General features: G+C 35.4%; 1 protein-coding gene across 1 annotated transcript in view; it reads left to right on the plus strand.

Moving 5' to 3' along the window:
• The window catches only part of LOC107734532 (protein FAM19A5-like), a 61385-nt gene that overhangs the window by 24381 nt on the left and 24540 nt on the right, over positions 1–12464 (plus strand). Inside the window, exon 3 of the mRNA XM_016546515.1 lies at positions 8654–8781. Within this exon, the coding sequence (XP_016402001.1) occupies positions 8654–8781 (128 nt within the window). The remainder of the gene's footprint in view (positions 1–8653; positions 8782–12464) is intronic.

Raw genomic sequence — 12464 nt, forward strand, 5'->3', positions numbered from 1 at the left:
TGAAGGCCAAAGGGATGACCCTTTCAGTCACTGCAAGAGAAGTTGGTCATTCCAAATGTGTGATTTCTCGAATATTGCAGGTTTACAATAACACTAATTCATTCATGTACCCCAAAAAGGTTGGTCGTCCACTTAAGACAAATGCACGAGAAAACAGGATAATGCAGAGACTCTCAATGGGGAATCGGTTCAACACTGCAGCTGGAATTGCTTGCCAGTTCAGCGCTGAACAGGGTAAGGATCTGTCTCTGTATGTTTAAGAGAAGTCGGATTGAAAGCACACTCTGAAGTGACGAAGCCTCTCATCAGCAGAAAGAATCAAAAGGCTAGGCTCACCTTTGCTGAGGAGCATGTTGTGTGGAGAGAGGAGAACTGATCCAAACTTAATTTTAGTGATGAGAGCAAGTTTAATTTATTTGGGTCTTGTCAAACTGAGGAAAGACTGAAGCCAGAGTGCATAAAGAAGTCAGTGAAAAGTGGAGGAGGAAGTGTCATTGTTTGGTGGATATTTTCTGCAGCAGGAGTTGGGCCACTTATACAGCTACATGGCAGGGTGAATGCAAATGTTTATCAGAACTAGTGTTGTTTTTGGCGGCCTGTTTTAATTTTAGTTTTAGTCTAGTCTTTGTGTGAAGCTGTCATTTTAGTTTTTATTAGTTTTAGTCACGTTCATACTCTTTTTAGTCTAGTCAAGTTTCAGTCAACTAAAAGTCTGAGCATTTTAGTCTTATTTTAGTCAGAATTATCCATGACTATTTTCGTCTAGTTTTAGTCGACGAAAACTGATGACATTTAGTCTAGTTTTAGTCAATGAAAATTGTATTTTAGTCTCATTTTAGAAATACAATTCTATTTAACCCAGTCAATATAGTATAAGTACCTAGTAGTATAGACGAAACCAAAATTTTCTTTTAGCCAAACCCATTTCAAACAAGGTTATCTTATTATATTATTGTTACCTTATAGACTCAAGAATACATCCATTCCAGACACGGAAGACGCTCTGATTTGAATTTACAACATTTATTTTACCAACCAAACATGTTAGAAGTACACACACATAAATTTAAATAAAGACGAACCCCGGCTGGCCGGCCATCGGTCCCTTTCTCTGTGTCAGACTTAACTTTGTTTGGTTTTCATCTTCTAAATCAGTGTCTCCCAACCTTTCTTTAGTCGCGGCACCCTTTGGAAATTTTAACAAATTTGTGGCACCCTACAAAATTAATTTTGTCACAATATTTGAATTTCTAACTTCGATATGATAATTTGAAAAGTATAGATATTCGGTACAACAGGGAAGAACTGCAGAATATAATGTCATACAGATATTTTTAATATTATAAAAAGAAATGTGTCTATCAATGGTGGCAATCAGTAGGCTAATTTCTAATGAAGAGACCAATTTATATGACAGATTTTAATGTAGGCTTTTATTCATATGTAAACATTGTGAGATAGCTAGTTATAATGGTAATTAAACAAAGTTTTGATTTTACAGCTGGGTAATTTTGTTGCAGTAGCACGAGATAGCTTGATTTAAAACTTTGAATTGAATAAAAAAAAATGACAAGGAGGCTAAGCAGTTAATAATAAAATAAGAACAAATAAAGAAATTACTAATGATAGCACAAATAAAAAAAAATCACGATAGGCCTACAAATGAAATATATATATGTGTGTATATATGTGTGTGTATATAATGAAGTTTGGGGTTGGTAAGATTTTCTAATGTTTTTGAAAGTCTCTTATGCTCACCAAGGCTGCATTTATTTATCAAAAATAAGAGTAAAACAGTAATATTGTGGAATATTACAATTTAAAATAACTGTTTTCCATTTTAATATACGGTACTGTGATATGATCTTTCAAAAATCATACTAATCATGCTAATATCCTGATTTGGTGTTCAAGAAACATTTGTTATTATCAATTTTGAAAACATTTGTGCTGATGAATAGACAATTCAAAAGAACAACATTCATAATTTATTTATTTAGATGTTTTAGTGGTGGTGCTTTAATTAGGGACTCTGCTTGAAAATGCTTAAATTTTATCCAAATTTAAAAAATGCTTCAGGGCTTCCAGTTAAGATTAGTCACCAGATTAGTCAACATGTCCTTCAGGCAGCTTACCAATATTTATAGTTTTGCACATCACTAAATCTTTATCGAATTATTTTTTTTAAAACAGTGAAAATGAATGGAAATACATTTCCTGAACCCACAGTACTGAAATACGGTGCACTCTCTGTTGAGCTCTATTCGGTCTGCAGGTGAGGCTGTGTCTGGCAGATGAGTCCGGGGGGCAGATGGTCAAGGGTCTCGGGGGAGAGAGGGAGGGCATACGCAGGTCAGGTCCCTGCAGACATCTGAATCGGTGTAGGTGTGCTGGACGGAGCCGGCTCAGGTGTTGCATGCACACAGAGAGACAAATTGAGTCATGATGCAGAACAGATGGGAAACGGTGTGTGTGTGGGTGTGATTCATCCTTTTTGAAGCTGGACTCATTCTCTCCTCACAAATGCACTGGTCAGTGGGTGGTATCTTTTTTCACATCCATGGAGGAACAGGAAATTATCAGTTTTTGTGGGCCGCTGCATGTTTACATTGATTCTTGTTGTGCTGCTTTTTTGTGTATTTCTAGGGAGATTTTGCATATGCCTGCCCCATATACAGTGACCCTGAAAGAGAAAGTATTCTTGTTCTATCTATTTGCAAGCAGTTAATGATCAGTGAGTTTGGAGCGGAGGCACACAGCTCCCCAGGAGGCCATGTGTTCACTGGCTGCCTCTACGGTGGAGAGCGTGGCTCAGGAGCCTCATCAGGCTTCACATGAAACAAATAGGGTATGAAAATATCTGCTAAACTCTGTGTGCGCTGTAATCTGCCGGTCTCTGCTCCCTGTGTGGCCTAGTTAGAGCACTTCACCATAACCAATGAGACGCGTGTGTATTTGCATCTCACATGCATTAATGATAATTAAGGCTATATTCTTATTTTACATTAATAACGTTATTACATTATTTTACATTACGAGAGTGAGAAGCAGTTCAAGTCTGCATTAGTACGAGTGTTTACTAATTCAAATGCAGTTTTAGCGCTAGTTTGTGTACTAGTTCAAAGTCAGTACAAGTGCTAGTATAAGTGCTAAGCAGGCAGCCGTGGATCAGCATCTTTTTGGCTTTGTTTATACAAGGTGTTTCCATTTTAGGTTGAGATGAAAAGGGAAGCAAAAATTACTGAGGAAAACCAGCTTTGAATATCAGAGAGAGAATCTGTCCCAGTTCTAGACAAACAATAGTGCCAATATGAATATGAGTACGTATGAATAAGTCAGAGCGAGAGTGAGAAGCAGTTCAAGTCTGCATTAGTACGAGTGTTTACTAATTCAAATGCAGTTTTAGCGCTAGTTTGTGTACTAGTTCAAAGTCAGTACAAGTGCTAGTATAAGTGCTAAGTCAAAGTCAGGATTGCTATTAGAATGTGTGATGGTTCAAAGTCAGTTTTTTCTATTAGGTGTACCAGGGAAAAGTCAATATTAGCGCTATTATGCATAGTAATTAAAGGTAATTTCTAGTGCTAGTATGAGTGATAGTGATGCATCAAAATGAATTTACAGAAACACCAAACCCAAAGCTAAAGTTTTCATTTAACCAAAGACTGAAACCAAAACCGAGTTTATTTAGTAATCAGTTAATAAATTAAAATATATTTAATAATCAACGCTCAAATAAAATTTTCTGTATTAACATTAAAAATGCATTTTTAATGTTTAATATCAATCCCCAAACACAGCTCAATTTTTATAGCAGAAGCAAATGCTATCATCTTGGCTTTGGACTACATAAAGACTATGGAACAGAGAAATTTTCATTTAATTACAGATTCAAAATCATTTCTTCAAGCAATGTTATCCCTTAAAAATGATCACCCAGCACTTATAATGATTTTTTACAAACTGCTGGAACTAGAGGATCATAATTTTAATATCTGGTTTTGTTGGGTACCTGGGCGCTGTGGAATAATAATTTGTTCCTATGTTAATAACAAATGGCAAACAGAGTAGGATCTATATACAATGAATAAACTCCATTAAATTAGCCCCAATGTTGGAAAAATGCATTTCTATCAATTTTCCAACCAATGGGACCAGATTGTTATATACCCGCTGTAGAATAGGTCATTCCAGAATGAAACACAAGTTTTTAATACTAGGAGAAGATCCTCCAACATGCTCTCTATTCAAAAACCCTTTATCCCTGGAGCATGTTTTATTAGATTGTGCTACTTTTAACCCACAGGGCTCTACGCTTACTTTTCTTTTTAGGAGCACGTAAAAAATTTTAGGAGCACCTTCTAATCAGTAATCCAAAATTTTATCAAAAATTAGCCTTCCCATTACGAGGTGATGGCTGAAGCCCCTCCGCGTGAGCGCAATCTCACTTCTGAATTGCGAATAGCAAAAATGCATCATAGACAAATGTTTGAAAAACAGCTGGCGACTCTGGTGAGATAGAATTTGCAAGATAATGTATATATAGCAATAATAAATGTATGTGTGTTTTATTAATTTTTCCAGTACCGATAGCAGAACCGTTAACGTCAGAGCTTATCGATACTCCGGTCTTTCATAATTTAGCCCCGGGACCGATTAAATACCGGGTTTCGGTACCCATCCCTAGTAATATAGTGTATCTTTTTAACAAAATGCTTTAGACTGGTTGTTTTTCTAGCTGACTAACAAGCTATAAGATAATTGAATGGCTTTCCTGAAGTAAATGTAACATTATGTGACATTGTTTACAAGCTTTTTAAATAAATATCTTTCCGCAGCTGGAACACTGATTAAGCGATTACATGGGATATGATACATTTCAGTAATTCGTACTGTTTATTTCAAAATTTTGGAATATTTATATTAAATCAGAGTCAGGATAGGTACTAGAAAATTTGATAATTCAAAATTGTTTGTTTTATGTGTACTAGTTCAAAGTCAGATCAAATACTACTTAGTTTAGTGCTATGCTAGTAAGTTAGTTCTTGGGCTAGTAGGTGTACTACTTCAAGGTCATTTCTAGTGCTAGTATGAGTACTAGTTCAAAATCAGAACCAGTAATAGAATATGCGAAGTCAGGACTAGTACTAGAACTACTGCACAGCCAGATCTAGCCTTAGTATGAGTACTAGTTTAAATTCAGAGCTTGCAATGTTTAAATCTAGTACTAATATGAGTATTAGTTCAAATTCAGTACTGAGTATGAGAGGTAAAATCAGGATTGGTACTAGAATATGTGATGTTTCAAAACCAGTTTTGTAGGCATACTAATCCAGCTAGTGTGAGTACTAGTTCAAAGTCAGGACTAGTACTAAAATGAGAACTAGGATTAGTGCAGAGCCCGATCTAATGCTAGATCTTGCAATGTGTAAGTCCAGTACTAGTTCAAAGTCTTAGTATTAGTGCTAGAATGAGTACTAATTTAAAGTCTATTCTAGAGCAAAGATAGTACTTGAGTTACTATAAAAACAGTACTAGTTCAAATACACTACTAATTTTAGTATCTAGTATGTAGTACTAGTTCAAAGTCTTAATATTATTATGTCTTAAAGTCTATATATTATGGCCAGAATGAGTACAGATTTAAAATCTGTTCTAGATCAAAGATAGTGTTAGTTTAAAGTCATTCTAGTATGTGTTCTAGCTCAGCTCAGTACTAGTCTGTGTAGCTAGTATGAGTACAAGTTCCTTATCAGTATTTATAACTAGTATGACACTGGCTTAAAGTGTCATTTGAAGTCAGTACTAATAATTGTATGAGTAGTAGTTCAAAGTTTTACTTGTCACATGGATCTGGACCAATAACATGTTTCGCATGTTGGGCCAAGGTTTCTCACTTGGGAGGAGATCATGCCTAGTGTTCTGGTGCAATGTGTGCTTTCAGTAGATATTTCTCATACATGTTAAAACTAGTCCACACACCACAGTACTTCTTTCAACTAGATTCCAACTGGAGTGTGTAATCACAACCGTTACCTCAATATAGCCATTCCTCAGCATGAGGCATCGCAGCTCAGACACCCTGACCGACTGCGCGCTAAATACCTCGCTGAATCATTCCAGCTTCATTTAAGCTCATTGATTTTCTTTAGCACTCTTTCTTCATGGCCCAGTTGTATTTGTGCTTTTGAATACTGTCCCTCAGAGGGAGGCTTGTTTATGTGATGTGGGATGGATTTGATTGTTTTAGGCCCCCCGGGGACGAGAGGACTTGGATGAGATCTGTAGAGCTGGCTCGGCCGTCCACAGCTTTTGCTCCACGTCAGTTTAAAGGCATAATCCTTCATTTCAGCAGCGCCACTTTACTTTGATAAATTCAGGGATGGAGCTTTGATAACGTTATCACACGCAATATTAATAAGGACTGCCATGAAAAACCTGCTGTGTTTCAGATCAAGAAAATGGTTGTAAACATATCTTAAACGTCTGGTGACAGTGAAATTTCTAAAAGGAAGCCGAGCTTTTGTGCACAGAAAATTGCATGGACTGAGTAATCAAGGAACTGAGGCCCCACAGGGATGCTATATTAATGAAATTGAGGATTTTGTAGAATTTAAGGATAATCTAAATCCTGGAAATGTATTCTGTGCACATCCATGTTCAGTTTCATTAAAGGAGTAGTTCATGCTAAAATGAACATTTGCTGGAAATTTACTCGCTCTCAGGCCATCCAAGATGTAGATGAGTTTGTTTCTTCCTCTGAACAGATTTGGAGAAATTTAACGTTAGTAATTTAGCATTTACATCACTTGCTCATCATTGGATCCTCTGCAGTGAATGGGTGCCGTCAGAATGAGAGTCCAAACAGCTGATAAAAACATCAATCGACATGACTCCAGCCCATCAATTAATGTCTTGTGAAGTGAAAAGATGTATGCTTATAAGAAAAAATCTATCATAAGGATGTTTTTAACAACAAAGAGTTATTATGGATTATGGATGACCAAAAGCGATGGTTTAAAGTTAAGAACATCTTAATGGTGGATTTGTTTCTCACAAACACGCAGCTTTTCGCTTCACAAGATGTTAATTGATGAACTGGAGTCATGTGGATTACTTGTGGATTATTGTGACGTGTTTATCAGTTGTTTGGACTCTCATTCTGACGGCACCCATTCACTGCAGAGGATCCATTGGTGAGCAAGTGATGTAATGCTAAATTACTCAAAATCTGTTCCAATGATGAAATAAACTCATCTACATCTGGGATGGCCTGAGTGTGAGCACAGTTTCACTACATTTTCTTTTTTTGATTAACTATTCCTTTAAGTATTAACTCTGTTGAGGTTATCATAACATTCCTTTGGAGAAATGAAAATAGAACCTGAAAATGATTCTGTTGTTGATTCATAGGAATATTATATAAACTGAATATGGATAGTATAACTGATTTGGAAGAATATGATGAGAAATGTTTGAGTTCATATTGACCTTGGTATTTTGTCAAGGAGTTTGAAATCTTTTCTGAATCCCTAGATGTTTGTGAGAAAATGAGGGTATTATTTCAGTAGAAACATCTGAGACGCAAAAATCTGGTCTCCATTTGATCTCATTTGTCATTATTCTTTCCTGGTGTGCAGACAAGACGCAACCATCTTCTGATTGTCTCATTGACCTGTTTTGTTCCCATCACCCTCTGAACGCTGGTTGATCTGCATCTGAAGCACAGGAGCAGCAGGGGTTTATGGAATTTTACATGGATCTACAGAGCAAACAAGGGAACTGAAAGAGAAAGCCTCAGTGCATACACATGTCTGCTGTAGCTCACTTTGAGTTGTTTGATGGTTTTAGTTCTACGACGTGAAGATAATGAAGTGTGCAGTGAATCAAGGCCTGCAGGCTGCTTACTGAAACATGCATGACTTTGCCATAATCTCAAATCCACTTTCATACACGAATCCATATTTTATGTTGAATATAAAGGTTGGGTGGTTTTTTTGTGATGCCTGTTGGATCTTAAAGGTTTGTAGTAACAAAAATCTTCTATAAAAGTCCATTAAAAGAAAAAATGGGGTAATATGACAGACATTACAGTATATACACAATGTCATTTTTCTAATTTATTCCTCTTATTTTAACCATTTTTTTGTTGTTGTTAAAGAATATATAAATACCATGTTTTTTTTTTTTAGCTTTGGAGACTATGTGACATTGTCAAGAATATTTAAACAAACATAAAGAGCATTTAAATTTTTGATGACCTTTTTTTTTTTTGAAGAACCAGTTATGACCTTTGGCCTTTCAGCATGTTATGCAGTTGAAATAATTATGTAAATTATTAAATTTGTCCTAAAAATGTTATGCATTTTATTAAATGTAGCCCCTCATATGTATGATTCTTTGATGCACTGCGTGGTGGCAAAAAACAGTACAGCACTTTCCTAAACAATTGTTTGTGATTTGTGCATAAGTTGAAAATTAATTGTTATGGTTTGATGTGCAATGTCAGTTCATATTGATTTTTTTTTTTTTTAAACTGTTACTCCATCAATATTGAATTTAACATTTATTTCATGTTACAGTCTAAAATGACCCAAAGGGTTAAGGCAGAGTTGTTTAAAAAAAAAAAAAAACTTCTGTGTTTGTATGTTTATAGCCCGGATAGTGAAAAGTAAGCAGTGGTGTGAGATGTCCCCGTGTTCAGAGGGTGAGATCTGCGGACTTCTCTTCAATCGCTCCGGATGGACCTGCACCAAAGGCGGCGGCCGCATTAAAACCGTCACAGTGAGACACATTCTAAATATCTGTAAAATTTAATTTATTCACTTAGTTGACGCAATGTTGCATCATTCACACCACCTGTGTTTCAGCTCATTGGTATAACACGTTCTAATGACTTACATTAACTGACATTATTTCTTTATATAATGCTTAGCGGATCATTAGTTAATGAGCATTCATATAGATACTGTAGAAACATCATTAGGCATCTTAAATATTCATATATACATATTTTTATGTATTGTACATCAGCAGATGATCTGTTTAGCAGTATGTAATGTTTGTTCATTATGTATTAATGAAAGTTATTATGCAAGGGTTAATGTAGAGTCAGTCTATCATTATTGCGAAATAAACCCTGACGGAGTGATCAGGACCGCAAAGCAACATGTAGGGGGTCTTATATCACCCTGAACGTGTTTATTTTGTGATAATTACCATCTGACTGTATGGTATTTTATGTAAATGGACATTAGAGTTGTAATTATTTTATTATGTGAGAAGAAAGACACCTCAGAGTGATGTGAGACATAAAACTAGCACAGCAAACTGGTTGCCTGGGATAACAGTCAATTATAGTTTAATGGTTCTTATGGTAAAATATTTGATAGCAGAATGCAGCGACTGACCACTCAGAATGAAGTATTCCAGGGAGCAGTGTACTAATAAGTAATACATCCTTTTTGGCACAGGTTAACTCCACCCATCATTGCTCAAATGTTTTACTTTTAGTTACTAATAGAATATGACTTCTATTTGCACTTTGTATGAATAGCATCTATAACTATTTGCATTTAGTGTAAATAAGATTCTATCTTGATGCAAATAGTATTTACCACTCTTTACACTCAGTGTATATAGCATATAACTTTTTATGTACATTACCGTCGGTTCAAAATGTTGGGGTCAGTAACAGTTTTTTCCACCTTTCTTTTTTTAAACCTTTTTTGCCTTCATTTTTACCCAATTTTGTTAAATAATTGATCAATACCACATTAGCACTGGAGACTTCATGATATTTGTCAAGAATTATCTACAAACATAAAGCACATTTTCAGTAAGTTTTTTTTTTTTTTTATGCATTAAACTGATTATTTAAAAAAAAACGTAAAGATTTGAACGTTGTTACAATTTTTTTTCATATAAATGTTCTTCTTTTGAATTTTCTATTCATGAAAGAATCCTGAAAAAACAAATCATGGTTTCCACAAATATAATAAGCAACTGTTTTCATCATTGATAATAATAAGAAATGTTTCTTGAGCAGCAAATCAGCATATTAGAATGATTTCTGAAGGATCATGTGACATTGAAGACTGGAGTAATGATGCTGAAAATTCAGTTTTGCATCACTGGAATAAATAACATTTTACACTATATTCAATACATATTTTAATTTGTAATATTTCACAATAATAGTGTTTTTACTGTATTTTTGATCAAATAAATGCAGCCATGGTCTGCCAAAACGCTAAAAAAAACATCTTACCGACCCCAAACATTTGAACTGTCATGTTCATTTAGTGAAAATAGACAGTGCTTAAAAAGTATTACCAGGAATTTCAGAAGAAAGTTTGCCTATAACTGTTGAGCCAATCATCACAGTTTTATTTTGTGCCAATCGCCATGAATTAGAATTTAGATTCAAATTGGAGTGAAAAATTGTAGGAGACGAAATCACCTATTTTAACATTTCATCCTGACAGGCTCCTATTTGTGTGAGTGGCTGTACAGGAGATGCATTGAGCTCACTGATGTGATTCTTTGTTTGTAATTCGTTGCCTACATCACAGGCATAAGTGCTGAGCTCAGGGGGTGTTTGGGCCGTGCTGACCCTGCAGGCTCCTGCCTCATAATGTCATAATGGGGGCCCCCCATGACAAAGAGCAATTATGCTGAATTATAGGGTGTTTTCAGAAAGAAAAAAAAGGATATAGAGGAAACGAGGCTGCATATTAAACGAGTGCGGCTCTGCCCAGGTTAGAGGGGTTATGCCATTCAGCCAGAGTAGCTGAAATCATTCATGTGTTACAGAGGGCTTGAGTGTTCATCGCTTTGTGCATATTTATGACTTTATTTGCAACATTTACATGCATGCCTTTGCTTTTTATGTTTTTGCATGTTCATTTAATGTCAATGTGAAATCAAAATTGGCCCTATTTACTTTTATTGTGCAAGATTCATCAGTGCACATCAGGGTTATTATAGTTAACTAAAACCATAAAAAATAAAAACATTTTTGTGAAATAAAATAAACATTAACTTATTTTTTTCAACTAGTTGCCAAGACAGCATTCTTCATTTTAATATAGTTTAACTTGATGTATCAAAATAACAATGAAAGAATAAAATAAAAATTCATAAGACAATATATTAAATAGGAAAACCTAATAAAAAATAAACTATATACTAATTTTTTCTGTAGAATATCTTATTTCACTTTTTATCACATTTTTATCATATGGGTTGCAAATGGAATTTCAAGTTGACTTTAGGGTTATCTTATATGTTTTTCTCAGGTATCTTCTTTCTTTCCTTCTCTTTTTATCTCTCTGTCTCTGGGCAACTTCCAAATTGCATTTTTTGCACATTTGAAGGGCACTGCGGAAAGAAGACACTCTTAGTGGGCCCTTCCACAAGGCCGTTAGAGAAGCTTACATGCAAAGGTAGTAGTTTTGTCATTTATGATCCCATGATCCTAAATTGCACAATTCATTTTAAAGTAATAAATCACCCAAAAAATAAAATTGGCTGAAAATGTACTCACCTCCAGGTCATCCAAGCTGTAGATGAGTTTGTTTCTTCATCAGAACAGATTTGGAGAAATTCAGCATTATACTGTATCACTTGCTCATCAGTGGATCCTCTGCAGTGAATGGGTGCCGTCAGAATGAGAGTCCAGATAAAATATCACAATAATCCACAAGTAATCAACACGACTCCAGTCCATCAATTAACCCTTAAAGGGATAGTTCACCCAAAAATGAAAATTTGATGTTTATCTGCTTACCCCCAGGGCATCCAAGATGTAGGTGACTTTGTTTCTTCAGTAGAACACATATGATGATTTTTAACTCAAACCGTTGCAGTCTGTCAGTCATATAATGGAAGTGAATGGGAATCACGGCTTTGAGAGACATAAAACATACACAAACAAAACCAAATTAAACCCTGCATCTCGTGACGATACATTGATGTATAAAGACACGAAACGATCGGTCTGTGCAAGAAACTGAACAGTATTTATATCGGGTACGGAAAGTATTCAGACCCCCTTATATTTTTCACTCTTTGTTATATTGCAGCCATTTGCTAAAATCTATCTCTCAAATGGACCATTGACACTCCTAATTGAGATTGTAGATAGAGTGTCACTGGTCCATTTGAGAGATAGGTGGCGGTAATGCACTTGTAAGTCTGCGATCTGCCGTAAAGCAAGAAGAAGAAGAAGACGCCTCACACGCAGGCTGAAGAAGAAGACACAAACGCGCTCAGGACAGTTCAGACATTGCGGTGAAAATCAGAGGCTTTGAAGTTTCAGTCTAGCTAATTTAAAGTCGCAATTTTCTTTTTGTTTTCTCTAAAAATGTATGAATTTGCCAGAATTTTAAGAAAAACACATGCAACAATTGGGTGTTTTTTACTGTGTACTCAAACAGAAACTCCTGAAGTTTGGATTTTTTTTT

This window comes from Sinocyclocheilus rhinocerous, unplaced genomic scaffold (assembly GCF_001515625.1).
Source record: "Sinocyclocheilus rhinocerous isolate Xijiao unplaced genomic scaffold, SAMN03320098_v1.1 scaffold99, whole genome shotgun sequence".
Lineage (NCBI taxonomy): Eukaryota > Metazoa > Chordata > Actinopteri > Cypriniformes > Cyprinidae > Sinocyclocheilus > Sinocyclocheilus rhinocerous.